Source organism: Zalophus californianus, chromosome 6, assembly GCF_009762305.2.
Source record: "Zalophus californianus isolate mZalCal1 chromosome 6, mZalCal1.pri.v2, whole genome shotgun sequence".
Taxonomy (NCBI): Eukaryota; Metazoa; Chordata; class Mammalia; order Carnivora; family Otariidae; genus Zalophus; species Zalophus californianus.
Window position 1 is genome coordinate 90733460 of NC_045600.1, and position 16267 is coordinate 90749726.

Here is a 16267-nt window from a genome sequence, read left to right on the forward strand (position 1 = left end):
ACTAAGAAACGGAGATCAGTGTGCAGAAGATTTATTAGGGAGTGCTCTTGAGATTAACATTTCTGGGTTGCAAAGGAAGAAAGTAAAATTGAGCAGAGAGAGAGCTTGAACTGTAATAATAGTCCCACTGGAAGTCTAAGTTGACCTATAGGGAGTTCTAAAGCTGGGATGACCCTTCAGAATTTTTCTGAGTTGAAGGGGCCCCAACCTCAGCGACTTTATATATCACATTAGTCAATGGATGAGGGGTACTTTTGAAAGGGGGCATGGTACAGTTATCTATTGCTGCATAACAAACAATCCCAAACTTAGTGGCATAAAACAACAATTGTCATTTGTTATTATTATCTCAATAGTTTTGAGTGTTGACTGGGCTCAGCTCCACGGCTTTTAGTTAGGGTCTCTCATGTCATTGTGGTCAGGTAGTGGATGGAGCTGGAGCCGTCTCAAAGGCTTCCTCACACGTCTGGTGTTTGATGATGGCTGTGGCTCAACTTCAGCTCTGGCTGCTAGCTAGAGCATGGCCTCTCCATGTGGTCTGACTTCTTCCTCACTGAGCAGATGTTTCTGAGAGCATTCCAAGAGTAACAGCAGAAGCATTACAGCAGAAGCTGTAAAGCCATTTATGACCTAGCTTCAGAAGTCACACTGCATTGGTTGAGGAAGATATAAATGTCTGCCCAAACTCAAGGGAAGTGGACATAGGTGCTACCTCTTGATGAGACAAATGGCAAGGTCATATTGTAACAAGAACATGTAGGAAGGAAGATACTGTTGTGGCCACCCTAAAAAATTATAATCTTAAAAAAATAATGACAATCAGCGAGGCCACTATCATTTAAATGAGGCAATCCTTTTAAGGTGTTAGCAACTGAGGGCTTTCGGCCATAGTAACCCTCCAGCAGCCAAAAAATAAGTCCCTTATTCTGGAAGCAAATCTGGGCATTCAGAGCATCCACCATATATATTTTCCTGTACCAGAACTTTTTTTCTTTTCCAGCTTTATTGAGATGTAGTTAACATATAACATTGTGTAAGTTTAAAGTGTACGAATATGTTGATTTGATATACTTATATGTTGGGAAATAATTACCATAGTACCATTAGTTAACAACTCCATCACCTCACATAATTACCAATTCTTTTTTGTGGTAAGGATGTTTAAGATTTATTCTCTTAGCAACTTTAAGTATATAGTACCGTATGTTAACTGTAATCACCACAGTATACATTAGATCTCCAGAACTTGTAACTGGAAGTTTGTACCCTTTGGCCAGCATCTCCCTATTTCCCCTATCCCTCAGCCCCTGGCAACCACTATTCTATTTTCTGTTTCTATGAGTTTGGGATTTTTAGGTTTCATATATAAGTCATATTTTACACTACTTGTCTTTCCCTGATTTCTTTCACTTAGCATGATGTCCTCAAGGTCCATCCATGTTGTTGCAGATGGTAAGATATGCTTCTTTCTTATGGCTGAATAATCCATTGTTATATACCCATCTTCTTCATCCATTCATCCATTGACAGACACCTAGATTGTTTCCCTATGTTGGCTATTGTGAATAAGGCTCCAATGAACATGGCATTGCAGATATCTCTTTGAGATCTTGTTTTCACCGCTTTTGGTTATATACCTAAAAGTAGGGTTGCTGGGTCATATGGTAGCTCTAAACTTAACTTTTTAAAAAAGTTTTTATTTAAATTCCAGCTAGTTAACATACAGTGTAATATTATTTTCAGGTGTAAGATACAGTGATTCAACACTTCCATACAACACTCAGTGCACATTACAAGTGCCTTCCTTAAACCCCACCACGTATTTCACCCCTCCCCCCCACCCACCTCCCCTCTGGTAACCATCAGTTTATTCTCACTAATTGAGTCTATGTCTTGATTTGCCCCCCCCCTTTTTCCCTTTGCTCATTTGTTTTGTTTCTTAAATTCCACATATGAGTGAAATTGTATGGTATTTGTCTATATTTAACTTTTTAAGGGACTTCCATACTGATATTCATAGTGGTTACATCAATTTATATTCCACCAACGATGCATGAGGGTTCCCTTTTCTCTACATCTGAGCCAGCACTTATTGTCATATTTTGAAATTTTGATAACAGCCATTCTAACAGGTGTGAGGTGATATCTCACTGTGGTTTTGATTTATATTTCCCTGATGATTAGTGATGCTGAGCACCTTTTCATGTACCTGTTGGCAATCTGTATGTCTTCTTTGGAAAACTGTCTATTCAGTTCCTATGCACACTTTTAATTGGATTTTTTTTTTTTTTTTACTATTGAGTTGTATGAGTTTCTTTTATATTTTTGATATTAACCCCTTACCATATATATGATTTGCAAATATTTTCTCCCATTCCATAGGTTGCCTTTTCATTTTGTTGATGGTTTCTTTTGCTGTGCAGAAGCTTTTCAGTTTAATATAGTCTCACCTATGAATTTATGCTTTTTAGCTTGTGCTTTTGGTGTCATATCCAAAAGATTGTTACCAAGACCAAAATCAAGGAGCATTTTCCCTATGTTTTCTTCCAGAAGTTTTACAAGTTCAAGTCTTAAGTTTAAGTCTTTAATCCATCTCGAGTTAATTTTTGTGAGTGGCATAAGATAAGGGTCCAATTTCATTCTTCTGCATATGATTATCCACTTTTCCCAACACCATTTACTGAAGTGAATGTCCTTTCCCCCACTGACTATATTCTTGGCGCCCTTGTTAAATATTAGTTGACCATATATGTAAGGGTTTGTTTCCGGGCTCTCTATTCTATTCCATTGACCTCTGTGTCTATTTTTATGCCATGAAAATACAGTATATAAAACAATATACATTCAATGTGTTGTATATTTTCATATGCTTTCATGTTACTAATTATCATTCTTTTATTTCAGCTTGAAGAACTCCTTTTAGCATTTCTTATAAGGCAAGACTAGTAGTGATGAACTCCCTCAGCTTTGTCTGGGAAAGTCTCTGTCTCTCATTTCTAAAGGACAACTTTGGTGAATATTCTTGGCTGGCTTTTTCTTTCTTTCAGTACCTTGGATATATCATCCCACTCTCTCCTGGCCTATAAAATTTCTGCTCAGAAATCCACTGACAACCTTATGGAGGTTCCCTTGTAAGTTACGAGATTACTTTCTCTTGCTGATTTAAGATTCTCTCAGTTTTTTGGGGCACCTGGGTGGCTCAGTCATTAAGCGTCTGCCTTCGGCTCAGGTCATGATCCCAGGGTCCTGGGATGGAGCCCCACATCAGGCTCCCTGCAAAGCGGGAAGCCTGCTTCTCCCTCTCCCACCCCTCCGGCTTGTGTTCCCTCTCTGGCTATGTCTCTCTCTGTCAAATAAATAAATAAAATATTTTTAAAAAAAGATTCTCTGATTTTTTGATTTTTGACAGTTTAAAATGACGTGTCTTGGAGAAGATCTCCCAATAACCTCTTGTCCATGAGCTTCATAAACTTGGATATCCAAATCTCTCCCCAGATTTGGGAAGTTCTCAGCCATTTTTTCTTTAATTAAACTCCCTTCTCTCTTCTCTCGCTCTTCTTCTGGAACTCTGTTAATTCTCAGATTATTTCTTTTGATGGTATCATACAGAACAAGCAGGCTTTCTTCACTGTTCTTTTTTCTTTGTTCTCCTCTGACTGGATAATTTTAAAATTCCTGTCTTCTCACAGATTCTTTCTTTGCCTAGTGCATTCTGTTATCGATGGTCTGTACTGCATTCTTCATTTCATTCCTTATATTCTTCAGCTCCAGAATTTCTATTCAGTTTTTTTTATTTCTATCTCTTTGTTAAACTTGCATTTACTCATGTATTATTTTCTTGATTTCATTGAATTATCTTTGTGTTTTCTTGTAGCTCATTGAGTTTCCTTAAAACAGCATTTTGAATTCTTTATCAGGTAAATCAAGATCTCCATGTCTTTGGGATTGGTTATTGGAGGATTATTGTGAGCTAGTGGCGATGTCATGTTTCCTTGATCCTTCATTTTCCTTGAAATTTTGTGTTGCTGTCTTCACATTTGAATTAGCAGTCACCTCCTCTAGTCTTTGCTAACTTCCTTCAGGAAAGAAATACCTTCCATCAGTCCTGCTAGGGATTCTGAGGCTTTCGCAGACCTTCTATGGATATACCTGCTCCATGTTTCTTGCTCCCCCTTGTGGCAGAATTCTTAAGCTTGTATGTCTTCTCTTGATCCTGGAGCATACCAGAGCAAGGGTTGACAGTCTTCCTTTTGTTTTCCCAAAGGTGGATTAAAGCTCAAGTTTGTGGTCTCTCCCTGAACCACAGATTTGGGCTGCCACAGGTTTTCTGTGTGTGCTCACCATCTGCCAAAGCTTGCTCTCACCATTGCCATTTGGAGGATGCACAGGGAGCTGTCCACAGGGTGTGAGTGTGTGTGGGTAAGGCACAAAAGCACTGGGGGTGGGGGTGGTCTACCCATGGGACGGTTGGGAAAATCTGTGGGTGAGGTGTCCCTAGTGATTTGTGCACAGGCTTCTTGATGGAGTCTATGACATAGTAGAATCTGCATCCCTTTAATGCCCTCTGAGAGTCCTATCTGTCAGTCTTCCAGTCTCTTCTTGCTCCCCAAGTCAAGCAGCTCATGATTCAGTGATAAATGATAAATGGGGTAAGAGAGAAATGGGCCTTTCTGGCAGCAACCCACAAAATTAGGAAAGTTGAGTGCTCACTCACACACTCTCACTTTTTCCCATGTGAGAAATCACAGCCAAGAGGATATCTCTTGGCCTTAGGCTGTGCCACTTTGGGGGACTCAAACTGTTCTTGCCCTCTCCAGTGTGTCCACACTCGTGTGTGTGTGTGTGTGTGTGTGTGTGTGTGTGTGTGTGTGTTTTCCTGTAATGCTGGAACTTCTCTACTGGAAACCTGAACTTCTACAAAGGCCCTCTTGTCCATAGGTGATTGTGAGGTGTTCTCCAGGGGTTCCCAGACTGTAGCCATAAGGCACCAGAGTTGTTTCACAGGCCACTATGGGGCCCAAAGCCAGAACTGAGGTCTGTATGCCTGTTCCCTGATGAACAGTTGGGTGAGACGCCCCTCAGTTTCCTTGGTGAATGGCGCTGCTCCCACAGTTCCCCACAAAGGTACTTTTGTCTGCAGATGGATGTCTAATTGCTGTTGTTAAGAGGAGGTAGAAATACAATTGACTAATGCCTTATTAAGCTGTCCGTGTGTTAAAAAGTTTGGGGACCATGCATATGTTTTTATCATCCCTATATTTAATAATGCTGAGAATAAGAATAAAAATACCTTAGCTACTTGCTCCAGGAAATGCTTTCTCCTGAAAGAAAAGACTTTGAACCAGTTACAGGTAGCTTGCTCATCAAAACTCCCTTCAAGACCCTTGCTTCACTGCGCCCACCAATCCAATTAAACACTGCCCAGTCCCAGATAATTCCCTGCCTTGCATAGCCTGACTCAAAATCATCCAATTTAGGCCCTAAATCCCTACAAATATCATCCCTGAATTTACCCATTATGAGAAACTACTAAAGTTCTTTTATTTATTTATTTATTTATTTAATCTTTTTTTAACTTTATTTATTTATTTGAGAGAATGAGAGAGAGAGAGAGAGCATGAGAGGGGGTTGGGTCAGAGGGAGAAGCAGACTCCCTGCTGAGCAGGGAGCCCGATGCGGGACTCGATCCTCGGACTCCAGGATCATGACCTTAGCCGAAGGCAGTCGCTTAACCAACTGAGCCACCCAGGTGCCCACTAAAGTTCTTTTAAAATGATATTCTTACTTAGCTTTACTTGGTCAACTGGTTATTCTGGTGGCCTTTTAGGGAAGCTGACAACTAAGAATGAGAAAGTGTATACTCTGAAGAACCTTGTTCTACAGTGAGTTGACAAAATGAGAATGTTGTCATTTCAGAAAAAGCTGAGCTATTAGTTTAGCCACCAACAGCATGGAAAGTCAAATTCCTCCAACAGAATCATAAATTTCAGGATTCAAAAGGACTCGAAATTTATCTAGTCCAATCCATCTGCTTGATACAGATGGAGAAGAAGCTCAAATCTGGGCTCAAATTCGAGTAAATTAATTTAGAGACTCCTTCAGTGCAACCAAGGGTTTTGGGATTCCTCTCTACTCCCTTATCTCCCCACTTCGTTCTCTTCCTTTCCCTAGCCTTGGCATACCTTGTCCCTGTTCTTCCTCTTTGCAGACAACTAGAGGAAGTATCAGTCCTCCATCATGTTTTGGTGGAGGGTGTCTGTGTTGCTACAGGGTTTCAGGGCTGGGTGTTTTCAACAAAAATATATTTTTAAAAAACCTCCCATTCCAGGAAGCTAACATGTGGTTTCTATTATCTGAAAGGTCTCATTAAAATATAATATTGTCATATCCACACCCCTAGTTTTGAAGCTGAAGGGAAATGAGGATTAAATTTTTGGGGTATAATCTCATAGATAATGGAAAAAACCTTCTAGCAGTGTAGGCCTTCCTATCCATTTCACCCTGATAATTCTAGAAGGACTGAGGGAAAAAAGTATTTTATTTTATCTTTACTAGAAAAATAACTAGGTGGGAAGGTTCTGGATTAGAGGTTTTTTCGAACATCTGTCTTTTAGCTAATTTGTCCTTTACAAAATGTGATTACCAGATCCTTAGTATATGCTAATTACTTGAAATGTCAGTGACTTGAAATGAAAAATATATTTGATAGTAATTTTAGTAACAACTGACAAGTTGTTATTCACATATTAGTGAGGAAAAAATCTATGTATGCACATGTGACAAAGATTATTGGAAATATTTTTATAAATAAGAGTGAAAAGAAGTTGCACATGACTCTGAAGAGTTTCCCACTGGACTCTTACTGTGTGAAGATCAAGTGTTACACAGAGTTGATGTGTAAAGAGCTGATGACCTTTCATGAGTCTCAGGCTTTCTTCCTTTTCTTTTTTTACCCCGCTGTTGACTACTTGCTTCTCCCACATCACAGATAATTAACAACAGATGATTTCTTGTATAGCTTTTATCTTTATGTTGGTTTAAGTATTGCTATATCCCATATTATTTTCAACTGTAGAGTTTAACAATCCACCCCTGGACAGTTTTTACATGTTAATAAGTCTGTATATGCATATGTGATGGTCGGAGCATGTCTTTGTAGTAACACAATGCACTCTTTATGATACTGCACTGAGTTCAGATTTTTTTTCTAAACTGCAACAAAATGTGAACCTTCTAAATTCATGTTAGAAATACAGATACAGTCCATAGACCTTTCTTTTTAACAGGACCCACACATAGTACAGCCTATGGACATTCCTTTTTAATGAACTGAGACACCAACTACACCAACTACACCACACAAACTACAAACTACACCAACACTGTGTTCCTGAGTTTTCTTTATCTTGTAAAAAAATAATTTGTGTTTCACGTGGAAAAAAATATCAGACTTTCAGGTATTTTTTTTGTTAGTCTAACTCTCAACACATTAAAGGATGAGATGATTTATAAAAACACAGATGATGTGAGAAGGGAAAGGTAAGAGCTCCAAATACATTTTGCACATGATTCTACACAGTTTAAAGACACATTACATATTCAGCTCTGAGGTCCTTGAAGTAAAAATTTTTGCCATTTTACTTATAACTCTACTACTAAGTGATCAATTTTAAGAAAATATTCAAAGACCATTCATAAAAAATATTCAAATTTTCTACTAATAAATTTTAAATATACATTAGCAAAAACGTTTATTATTTTCCTTATGGACATTCATTAAAAATCCTGTCAGAATCATGAGCACCCCTGTGAAGTACAATTACATTTGTTCCCTTCCTCCTCCTTTCCACAAACATCTCCAGTCTCTCAGTATTTATATATGAATTCTAAAACATTGACAATAAAGCAATCTTCCCTCTTATGACTTTGGCAAGTGACTCCAAATCAAAAGAAATATTACCAATAATGTTAAATTGATTTTTGAATGTATCTGTTCCACAAGACTCTGATTTAAAAAATGCATAGTGATCAAATATGTTATTGCTCTGTATTTGGGCTTAAGAAAGTATAGCAGAAAAATCAGTAAATAAAGAATTTTAAAATAGAATGTGCATGGTCATGCAATCTTACATGTTTGGAGAAAACCTTCTAAAGTAATTTAATGCAGAACCAACTGTAGAAATTTCAAATAACTATTCTCAAATATGAGGAACATTATCATGGCATCCTTTCTTTTTGTCCTCTGTTGACTTTTCTGCCTCTTACCACCCTTGCCCCAAACCATAATTGTGATTATCCTTAGAAGACCAGAATAGACTTTTATTTTCTTCAGGAGCTACACAGTTCTCCTGGGTACACAGGAGGATGTAAGTGTATTGGCTGTGAAACCAGACTACCAAGGATAGAATCCAAGTGCCATCACTTAGCAAGTTACCTTTCCTGTGCCTCAGTTTACTTACCTTAAAATAGAGACATAGATATATGTATATATACATATATATTTTTCTATCCAGAGTTGTGTCCACTTCTGTTTGGAGACCATGGTATTAGATCCCTTTGGGGTTCATCTGAGGCCCCAGTGAGGGCTGGGCCAGCATGGGTTATGCAGAGGGGGTAAGGGAGTAGAAGTATACAGAACTCTGGGCCCCTCACCCCTGCTGCAATGAAAGAGCTCCAATTTCATTTATATTACATTTTACATATTAACCTTTCTGACAAATTTTCTTTGGAACAAAGAATTACACAGCTAAAACATGTTTGAAACTTTCCTCTGGAGAAGGCTAGAAGCCCATGATCCACAGTCTGACAAATGCTTAAAACTGAACCCTGAACAGTAATAGTCTTTTACTAAGGAGCTACAGATGCCAGTTCCTGGGTTTTATGTTTTTTAAAATTTTCTTTCATGCAAAATCACAGCCTTAGACCTAAAAGAGAAAATACTTTAGCCAAACATGCTATGAAAGTTTTGAATATAATTAAATGCTAAGTAAAAAACATTGGTTAAAAAATGCACTAAACTTTTTTCTTGACTGTGACATTTAGTAAAAAGTTTTGAACATTTTAGAAAAAGATAACATTAAAGCAAAGCTTAAAAAAGGATATGGTTCTTGCGATATTTCAGTAAGTTTAATCTTGGTTTGTCTAGGGGCTTTGGAAATACCAGCTAACTCATGCATCTTAAGGTAATATAAAATCAGTGGACTCTGACCTCCAAAATTGAAGAGCACACGGTTAAACTCTGGACCAGTGCTAATATAATGGGACTGTAAAGGGAAGAAAAAAATCAAGTCAATTATTACTTTTATGTGTTTTTAAAGAACTGTAAATAAATATAATTTCATTGTAACTATAAATAGAGTTACTATTTGGCATATTAAAATAAAAAGAAACTCTGTAAAGCAACTTTTTAAAAAAAGATTATTATTTATTTTAGAGAAAGAGTGAGTGAGCACAAGCGGGAGGGGCAGAGAGAGAGAGGGAGAGAGAATCTCAAGCAGGCTCCCTGTTGAGTGGGGATCCCCATGCGGGGCTCCATCTCAGGACACTGAGATCATGACCTGAGCCGAAATCGAGAGTCAGATGCTTAACTGACTATGCCACCCAGGCACTCCAAGCATCTTCTTAATTAAAGAAATTTACTATAGTATGAATCTATGGGTTCATGCAGTAAGACCCTTCTAGCCTTCTTATTTATCAGCTTGATAAAGGTTAATAGAGATTATTCTGTCTGAAGAACAGAAATAAGAAAGAAGAAAATGAACAGAACTCCAGAAAAAGGGACAGGAAAAAATGTGAAGAAAAACATGAAAAAAGAAACCTCCAAACATTTGTGGAAAACATATCCAAGAAACTTAACTTTAAGTAGGAAAAATACTCACCTAGACACATCATATTCAAAACGTTGAAAGACCAAAACAAAAAGAAAAATCTCAAAAGCAGCAAGAGAAAAACAACATCTAACAGAACCCCAATAAGATTAAAAGATGAATTTTTATCAGAACAAAGGAAGCCAGAAGGCAGGTGGATAATGTAACCAAAGTGCTGATGGAAAAAACTGTTGACCATGAATTCTCTGTCAGGGAAAGTGACCATAAATATAATTGCTTATTACTGGCTTCTTGTGGGATACAAGGTCAGTATAGCAACTATGCATATTATGTCTTTCCTCCATTTTTGTAATGCGTAGATGAGAGATTTATTATTTCCACTTCCTGTGAGGAAGTAAGATTTTATTCTCTTTTGCTTTTACTAATACATGAAAGTTCTCTTGTGTTTCTTTTGCTTATGGTCACTTTTTCATGGCTTTCCTTCAGAGATGCTCCATAATTATTTTGAACAGTAGGACTAGCATAATCAAAAGCAATTCTTTGATGGTGAAAACTCAATGTCAAATCAGACATATTTCCTATTATGTAAATAATTTACTCCATCTCCATCTCCCATGAAAATTCACATTAGGTTATATCTAGCCTGATCTTCTTTTTTTTTTTTTTAAGATTTTATTTATTTATTTTTTTGAAATCTTTTTTTTTTAAGATTTTATTTATTTATTTGACAGAGAGAGAATGAGAGATAGAGAGCACGAGAGGGAAGAGGGTCAGAGGGAGAAGCAGACTCCCCGCCGAGCAGGGAGCCCGATGTGGGACTCCATCCCGGGACTCCAGGATCATGACCTGAGCTGAAAGCAGTCACTTAACCAACTGAGCCACCCAGGTGCCCTAGCCTGATCTTCTTAAAAAATTTTTTTATTTAAATTCAATTTAATTAACATATACTGTATTATTAGTTTCAGAGGTAGAATTTAGTGATTCATCAGTTGCATACAACACCCAGTGCTCATTATATCACATGCCCTCCTAATGCCCATCACCTAGTAACCCCATCACCCCACCCACTTCCCCTCCAGCAACCCTCAGTTTATTTCCTATAGTTAAGAGTCTTATGATTTGCCTTCCTCTCTGTTTTCCTCTTATTTTATTTTTCCTTCTCTTTCCCTATGTTCATATGTTTTGTTTCTTAAATTCCACATATGACATCAGATGATATTGTCTTTCTCTGATCGACTTATTTCACTTAGCATAATACACTCTAGCTCGATCCACGTCATTGCAAATGGCAAGATTTCATTCTTTTTGATGGCTGAGTAATCTTTAAATTGCATGCAAAATCAGACCAAGCTTTGTCTAGATTAAAAGGAAATGCTGGCTGTCTAGAAAGATGTTTTATGACCCTTTTTCTGGCTTCTGCCTTGGATATTGTAAGATAGAACCTAGATCTTACTGAAATTCTAGAAATAGACATTTCTGTTATTTTTCTGCAGTTATCCATTTTTAAAATAGGAAAACCACAGTTAATACCTGCTTCTTCCTCTCTAATGGCCCCTGATTTTTTTTAAAAATTTTTTTATTGTTATGTTAATCACCATATATTACATCATTAGTTTTTGGTGCAGTGTTCCATGATTCATTGTTTGTTCATAACACCCAGTGCTCCATGCAGAACGTGCCCTCCTCAATACCCATCACCAGGCTAACCCATCCCCCTACCCAATGGCCCCTGATTTTTTAAGGGTAGTTCAACCTGACAAGAGCAGACCTAGGTATTAAATGCATATCCAGTGTTTTGTGAAGCCTTAGCCATTTTCTTAGATACTTTAAAGTGGAAGGTTTGAAGTTGCCCAAAGAACTCTTGCTAGAGATACTCCAAATAGCCAAAACATTTAGCAGAAGCTCCATTGCTTCCATCTACCCCACAAAAGACAATGGCAGAAAATTATCAGAAAACTTTAAGATTCCATCAAACAAGACTTTTATAGTCAAGAGTCAACCTAGTACTAAATCGGAGAACCAAGCAATCCTATAAACTTTGGAAGTGTTACAAGAGATGAGTTAGAAAGTCCAAGGGATGATTTTGGTGTTTAATTTTTTTGGTTAATTTATTAAAGGATAATTGCTGACGATGACTAGTAAGCTAAACTTTCATTTTTGAGGTTTGCCTGTGCATCTTGCCAATGTTCATAATGGCATTGGGAAGCCACAGGCCCCGATTCAACATCTGGACAACCCTTATGCTTAGAAAATTCTTTATGATGAACTGAAAACTGTCTCCCTATAGCTTTCACTTATGGGTTAACAAAAACTTTTTGGTTTGTACTGGTAAAAAAAATTTTTGAGCCACACAGAAAAAGCCTAATCCTGCTTTCCTACAGTAGCTCTCTACATACTTGAAAACAGTTATTATGGCCACCAGAGTCTTTTTTTTTTTCTAGTGGAAATACCTTTAAATATTTTGGTGATTGCTGAAAAAATATGGTTTCAAAGCCCTTCATCATCCTGATTATTTTCTATTCAGATCACTTCTGTTTGTCTACACCCTTTCACAATGTGGAGCTCCAAAATGAACATAATACATAATTGTTTAATCAGCATAAAGTAGATCCCACATGTCTGTTTAAATAGCTCAAGAATGCAGTAGATTTGGGGGTCAACAACATTCTGTGTTGATACATACAGAGCTTACTATAAAAGACAATTTCCAAATCTTTTCAGATGCCTCTATACCATGGCTTTATTATCCTATACTTATGGAGCTATAATTTTGGACCTTTATGCTTTTTCCATAATAAAACTTTATCTCTAAGATACTTGATGCCCAATACTTGACTGTTGTAAACTTTTGGTCATCCAATGTATTTGTAGTTTTTCCAAGGTTTATGGCATCTACATATCTAATAAAAATGACAACCGTATTTTTATCCAAGTTGTTGATGAAATAATCTACATAGGACAGGGCCAATGATGCAGTGATGTGGTGCATTACCAAAGGTGTAGCTGCAATTTGCTTTCCATCTTTTAACAGTGTAATCTGAAAAAGGTTGTTCAGTCAGTGATAAATCCACCTGTCCATATTTCTTCAATTTGTAAACAAGGTACAAAGGGCCATTTTTAGTGAATGCTGAAGATCACATATACAATTTCTATTACATTTCCTGATTTCTAAATCCAGCAATATTGTACGTGTCCCCCACCCGCAATGGTGTGATAGCATCATTGATCCCAAATTGACTCCTAGAGATCACCAGTTTCTATTTTAAGTACTTACAAACCATTCTTGGCAGCACTGTAAATGTTGGAAAACATTCTCTATATCTGGATTATTAAAGATCAGGAAATATATGAAAACTGACTTCAGAAAGTGGTTTTTAAATAGGCATAACATAAAATTTATGGTCAGACTTGACTAGATAATTCAGACAAAATTTTAGCAACAAAGACTGCAACAAATTTAAAACCTAGTTGTCTAACAAAAGATTAAATTCAGAATACCAAGCCAGTAACCTCATCAAATCTTGGCTAAAGCAACACAAGATGGAAAAGTCCATAGGGATCTCTATTAGGGAGGCACAGTCAGAAACATGGAAAAACTAAGCAATCAAGACTTATCAGTAATAGTATCTACATATGGCCAATTATCCCAGGATCATGGCTTAAGAGGTAGGGACAGGTCAGCCATTGCTGAAAACTCTTATGAAGTTTTCCCTGCAATCTTGACTAGAACATATTGAGATCAGAGCCATGTTTGTATATCAACCCTAGGACAAGCAGTGCCAGAAGTTGAGAAAAGATGAATGCTATGGTTTTTCTTTTTAGTTTAGAGATGAGGATATTTTCAAAAAACAATAAGACTTTTTAACATTAAGATTATCCTCTCCAATAAATCACTTTTGATCATTAAATTTTTCTAAGATATATGTCAGGACTGTACTAATGAACATTTCCTATATGAAGATGTTCAACTAATTATAAAGCAAATTAAAGAAGTAAGAACATTTTTAATAATTACTATGTTCCAAACCTTTGTTGTTAGTCTTGATACAGTTGATTCTTCCTTGAATGTGGGCATTGTATATGCTCTTGGGTTCTTTAAAATTTTTGTCATATTGAAGTCTATAGCTAAAAGAGAAGACAAAATATTTTCTTAAATTCTGGCTTTTTTTTCATTTACAAAAAGGCATAATACTTTTTTCTTTTAGCAATGTACTCTAAACATGGGAAGAACCAAAAATGGATGAGATCGAGGTTAAGATATTGTTATAGCTTGCATCAGTTAGAGGAAATAAATATACCATCTCATTTTTACTTACCAAGGCTTTAGAATTGATAAAACTCATTTACTTATAGTATATCATATTACTGTCACAAACATTCTGTGAGCTAAGTAAGATTTTCCACAATTTACAGGTGATAGAACTAAGTGTAGGAAATTGTATGACTCTAAGCTATACCTCTAAGGTATCATTTAAGACACAGGCCTAGGTCTTTTGCTTCAGAGCCCAGAGCTTTGTCCACGACCCTCTAGTTTAATGCAATAGGAGGGTTGGGCCTCTGCATGTTAGGGTCCACCTTTTCCATATACTGGCAACAAACCCAAATAAGGAAAGACTTGGTAAATTTTCCCTGCAAGCAGCATGAATATACATGAAGGTAACAAGGGAAACTTGCCATGTCTAAAAGAAAAGGAGAACTGTATGGTTTAATTGGTATGTCAATCAGCCTAAAAGAACAAGCTAGTTATTAAGCATACTTAATACAGAGCAGAGAAAACAGGTAATCTGAGGTTTGTACTAGATTGTGGCACTGATTATTATTATCAAGTACCAGGTAGACTAATTGGATCTACAGGTTGTAATGTTGATGATAAAGCTCTGAAGAGTTAAGGAAAGTCACTCAGATTGATTTTTGACACTAGACATTCAAAGGTATTAGATACAAATCTGAAATGCTAGAGGCAAGTAGACATTTATCTCTGACAAAGGAAAGAATTGGTTAGGAACCTGAATTTTAAAATTTTGAGTGGAACCAAGGTTATATTAAGTTGAAGTTAGAATGCGCAAGAAAGGTAATAAACCATATGATTTATTTTTTTTAACACATGCTCAAAAACAAACAATCTCTTATAGAGGGGCATCTGGCAATATCTACAAAAATACAGACGTATTTTCTCTTTTACCCAGCAATACCTCTTCTGAGACTATATCCTATACAATCTCCTATGTAAGTATGAGAGAACACAAGTACAAGTGTATTGATTGTGGCATAACTTATAAAATTTAGGCATTATAAACAACCCATGTATTTAATAGTAGTCAAGTACTAGTTAAAAAAACTGAGGCACCCAATTTGATGGAAAACTATGCAGCTATAAGAAGAAATGAGGAAGATCCCTATACTGATTTGAAGAGATCTACAGGTCATATCATTAAGTGATGAAAGCAAGGTACAGGACAGAGTATATAATTTGATTGAATATATACAGTGTGCTAACTTTAGTATAAGAATATATTTCATTTGCCTTCATTTGTATAAAGAAACACTGGCAAGATAAGTAAAAAAAACCAACAAAAATATTCTCTGGGAGGAATAATTAAAAAAATAAAACTTGCTCATTTTGAATCATTCTTAAATACATATTTAGGTAATATTACTTAATTTCTGGTCTCTATGAACAGACATAATATTAAGAGGACTTCTACTTCATGTCCACTGTACCTACAAAAAACCCCTTACTTTTCAGAATATTTAACGCTGGTTGTAAAATCAGTCAATAGAAGGTCATATACATTAATATCAGGCAAAAATCCCCAGCTGGGAGTAATGGCAAAAGACAAAAAAGTAAGAGATACATAAAAAACACAAAGCAAGGAAATTTTTGGAGTAAAAGTTTCAAAGAAAAAATTTGCAAAAAAAATCCTACAAAAAAGAAAAACCCCACCCAGATATGATAAGAGTAATAGTAATCTTAAAAATGACTATATTTATTAGCTTTTTTCTCCTATAGTCCCCTAATCCATAATTTATTTTAGGTGAGAATATCAATTTTCCCCCAATTACAGTTTTCATATATCCTCTGTTCTCATATCCTTAAAAGCTTGAGAACAAGATCATCTGAAAAACCAAAAGTGATTCCATTTGATAAAACCATAAAAAAATATGTCTCAGGGCACCTCAGTGGCTCAGTTGGTTAAGTGTCTGACTCCTAATTTCAGCTCAGATCATGATCTCAGGGTTGTGAGATGGAGCGCCATGTTGGGCTCCATGCTGGGTGTGGAGCCTGCTTAAGATTCTCTCTCTCCCTCTCCCTCTGCAGCCCCTTACCCCCACTCTCTTTCTCTCTCTCTCAAAAAAAGTCTCAACTGTTCTTACTAGGCTTCAGAAATTTCACTAGTGACAAAATATTCTACTCTTACTCCACCTACATTGGAAAAAAT

At 36.6% G+C, this 16267-nt stretch overlaps 1 protein-coding gene and 1 long non-coding RNA gene across 2 annotated transcripts in view; one reads left to right on the top strand and one right to left on the bottom strand.

The window, feature by feature from the left end:
- FAM227B (family with sequence similarity 227 member B) overlaps positions 1–16267 on the bottom strand; it is a 233428-nt gene that overhangs the window by 20956 nt on the left and 196205 nt on the right. Inside the window, exons 12-13 of the mRNA XM_027569742.2 lie at positions 13855–13952; positions 9101–9263 (exon numbers count right to left, since the gene is read on the bottom strand). Coding sequence (XP_027425543.2) covers positions 9101–9263; positions 13855–13952 — 261 coding nt within the window. The remainder of the gene's footprint in view (positions 1–9100; positions 9264–13854; positions 13953–16267) is intronic.
- LOC113908966 overlaps positions 1–16267 on the top strand; it is a 51713-nt gene that overhangs the window by 383 nt on the left and 35063 nt on the right. Inside the window, exon 2 of the long non-coding RNA XR_003515656.2 lies at positions 1415–1452. This is a non-coding gene — a long non-coding RNA (uncharacterized LOC113908966). The remainder of the gene's footprint in view (positions 1–1414; positions 1453–16267) is intronic.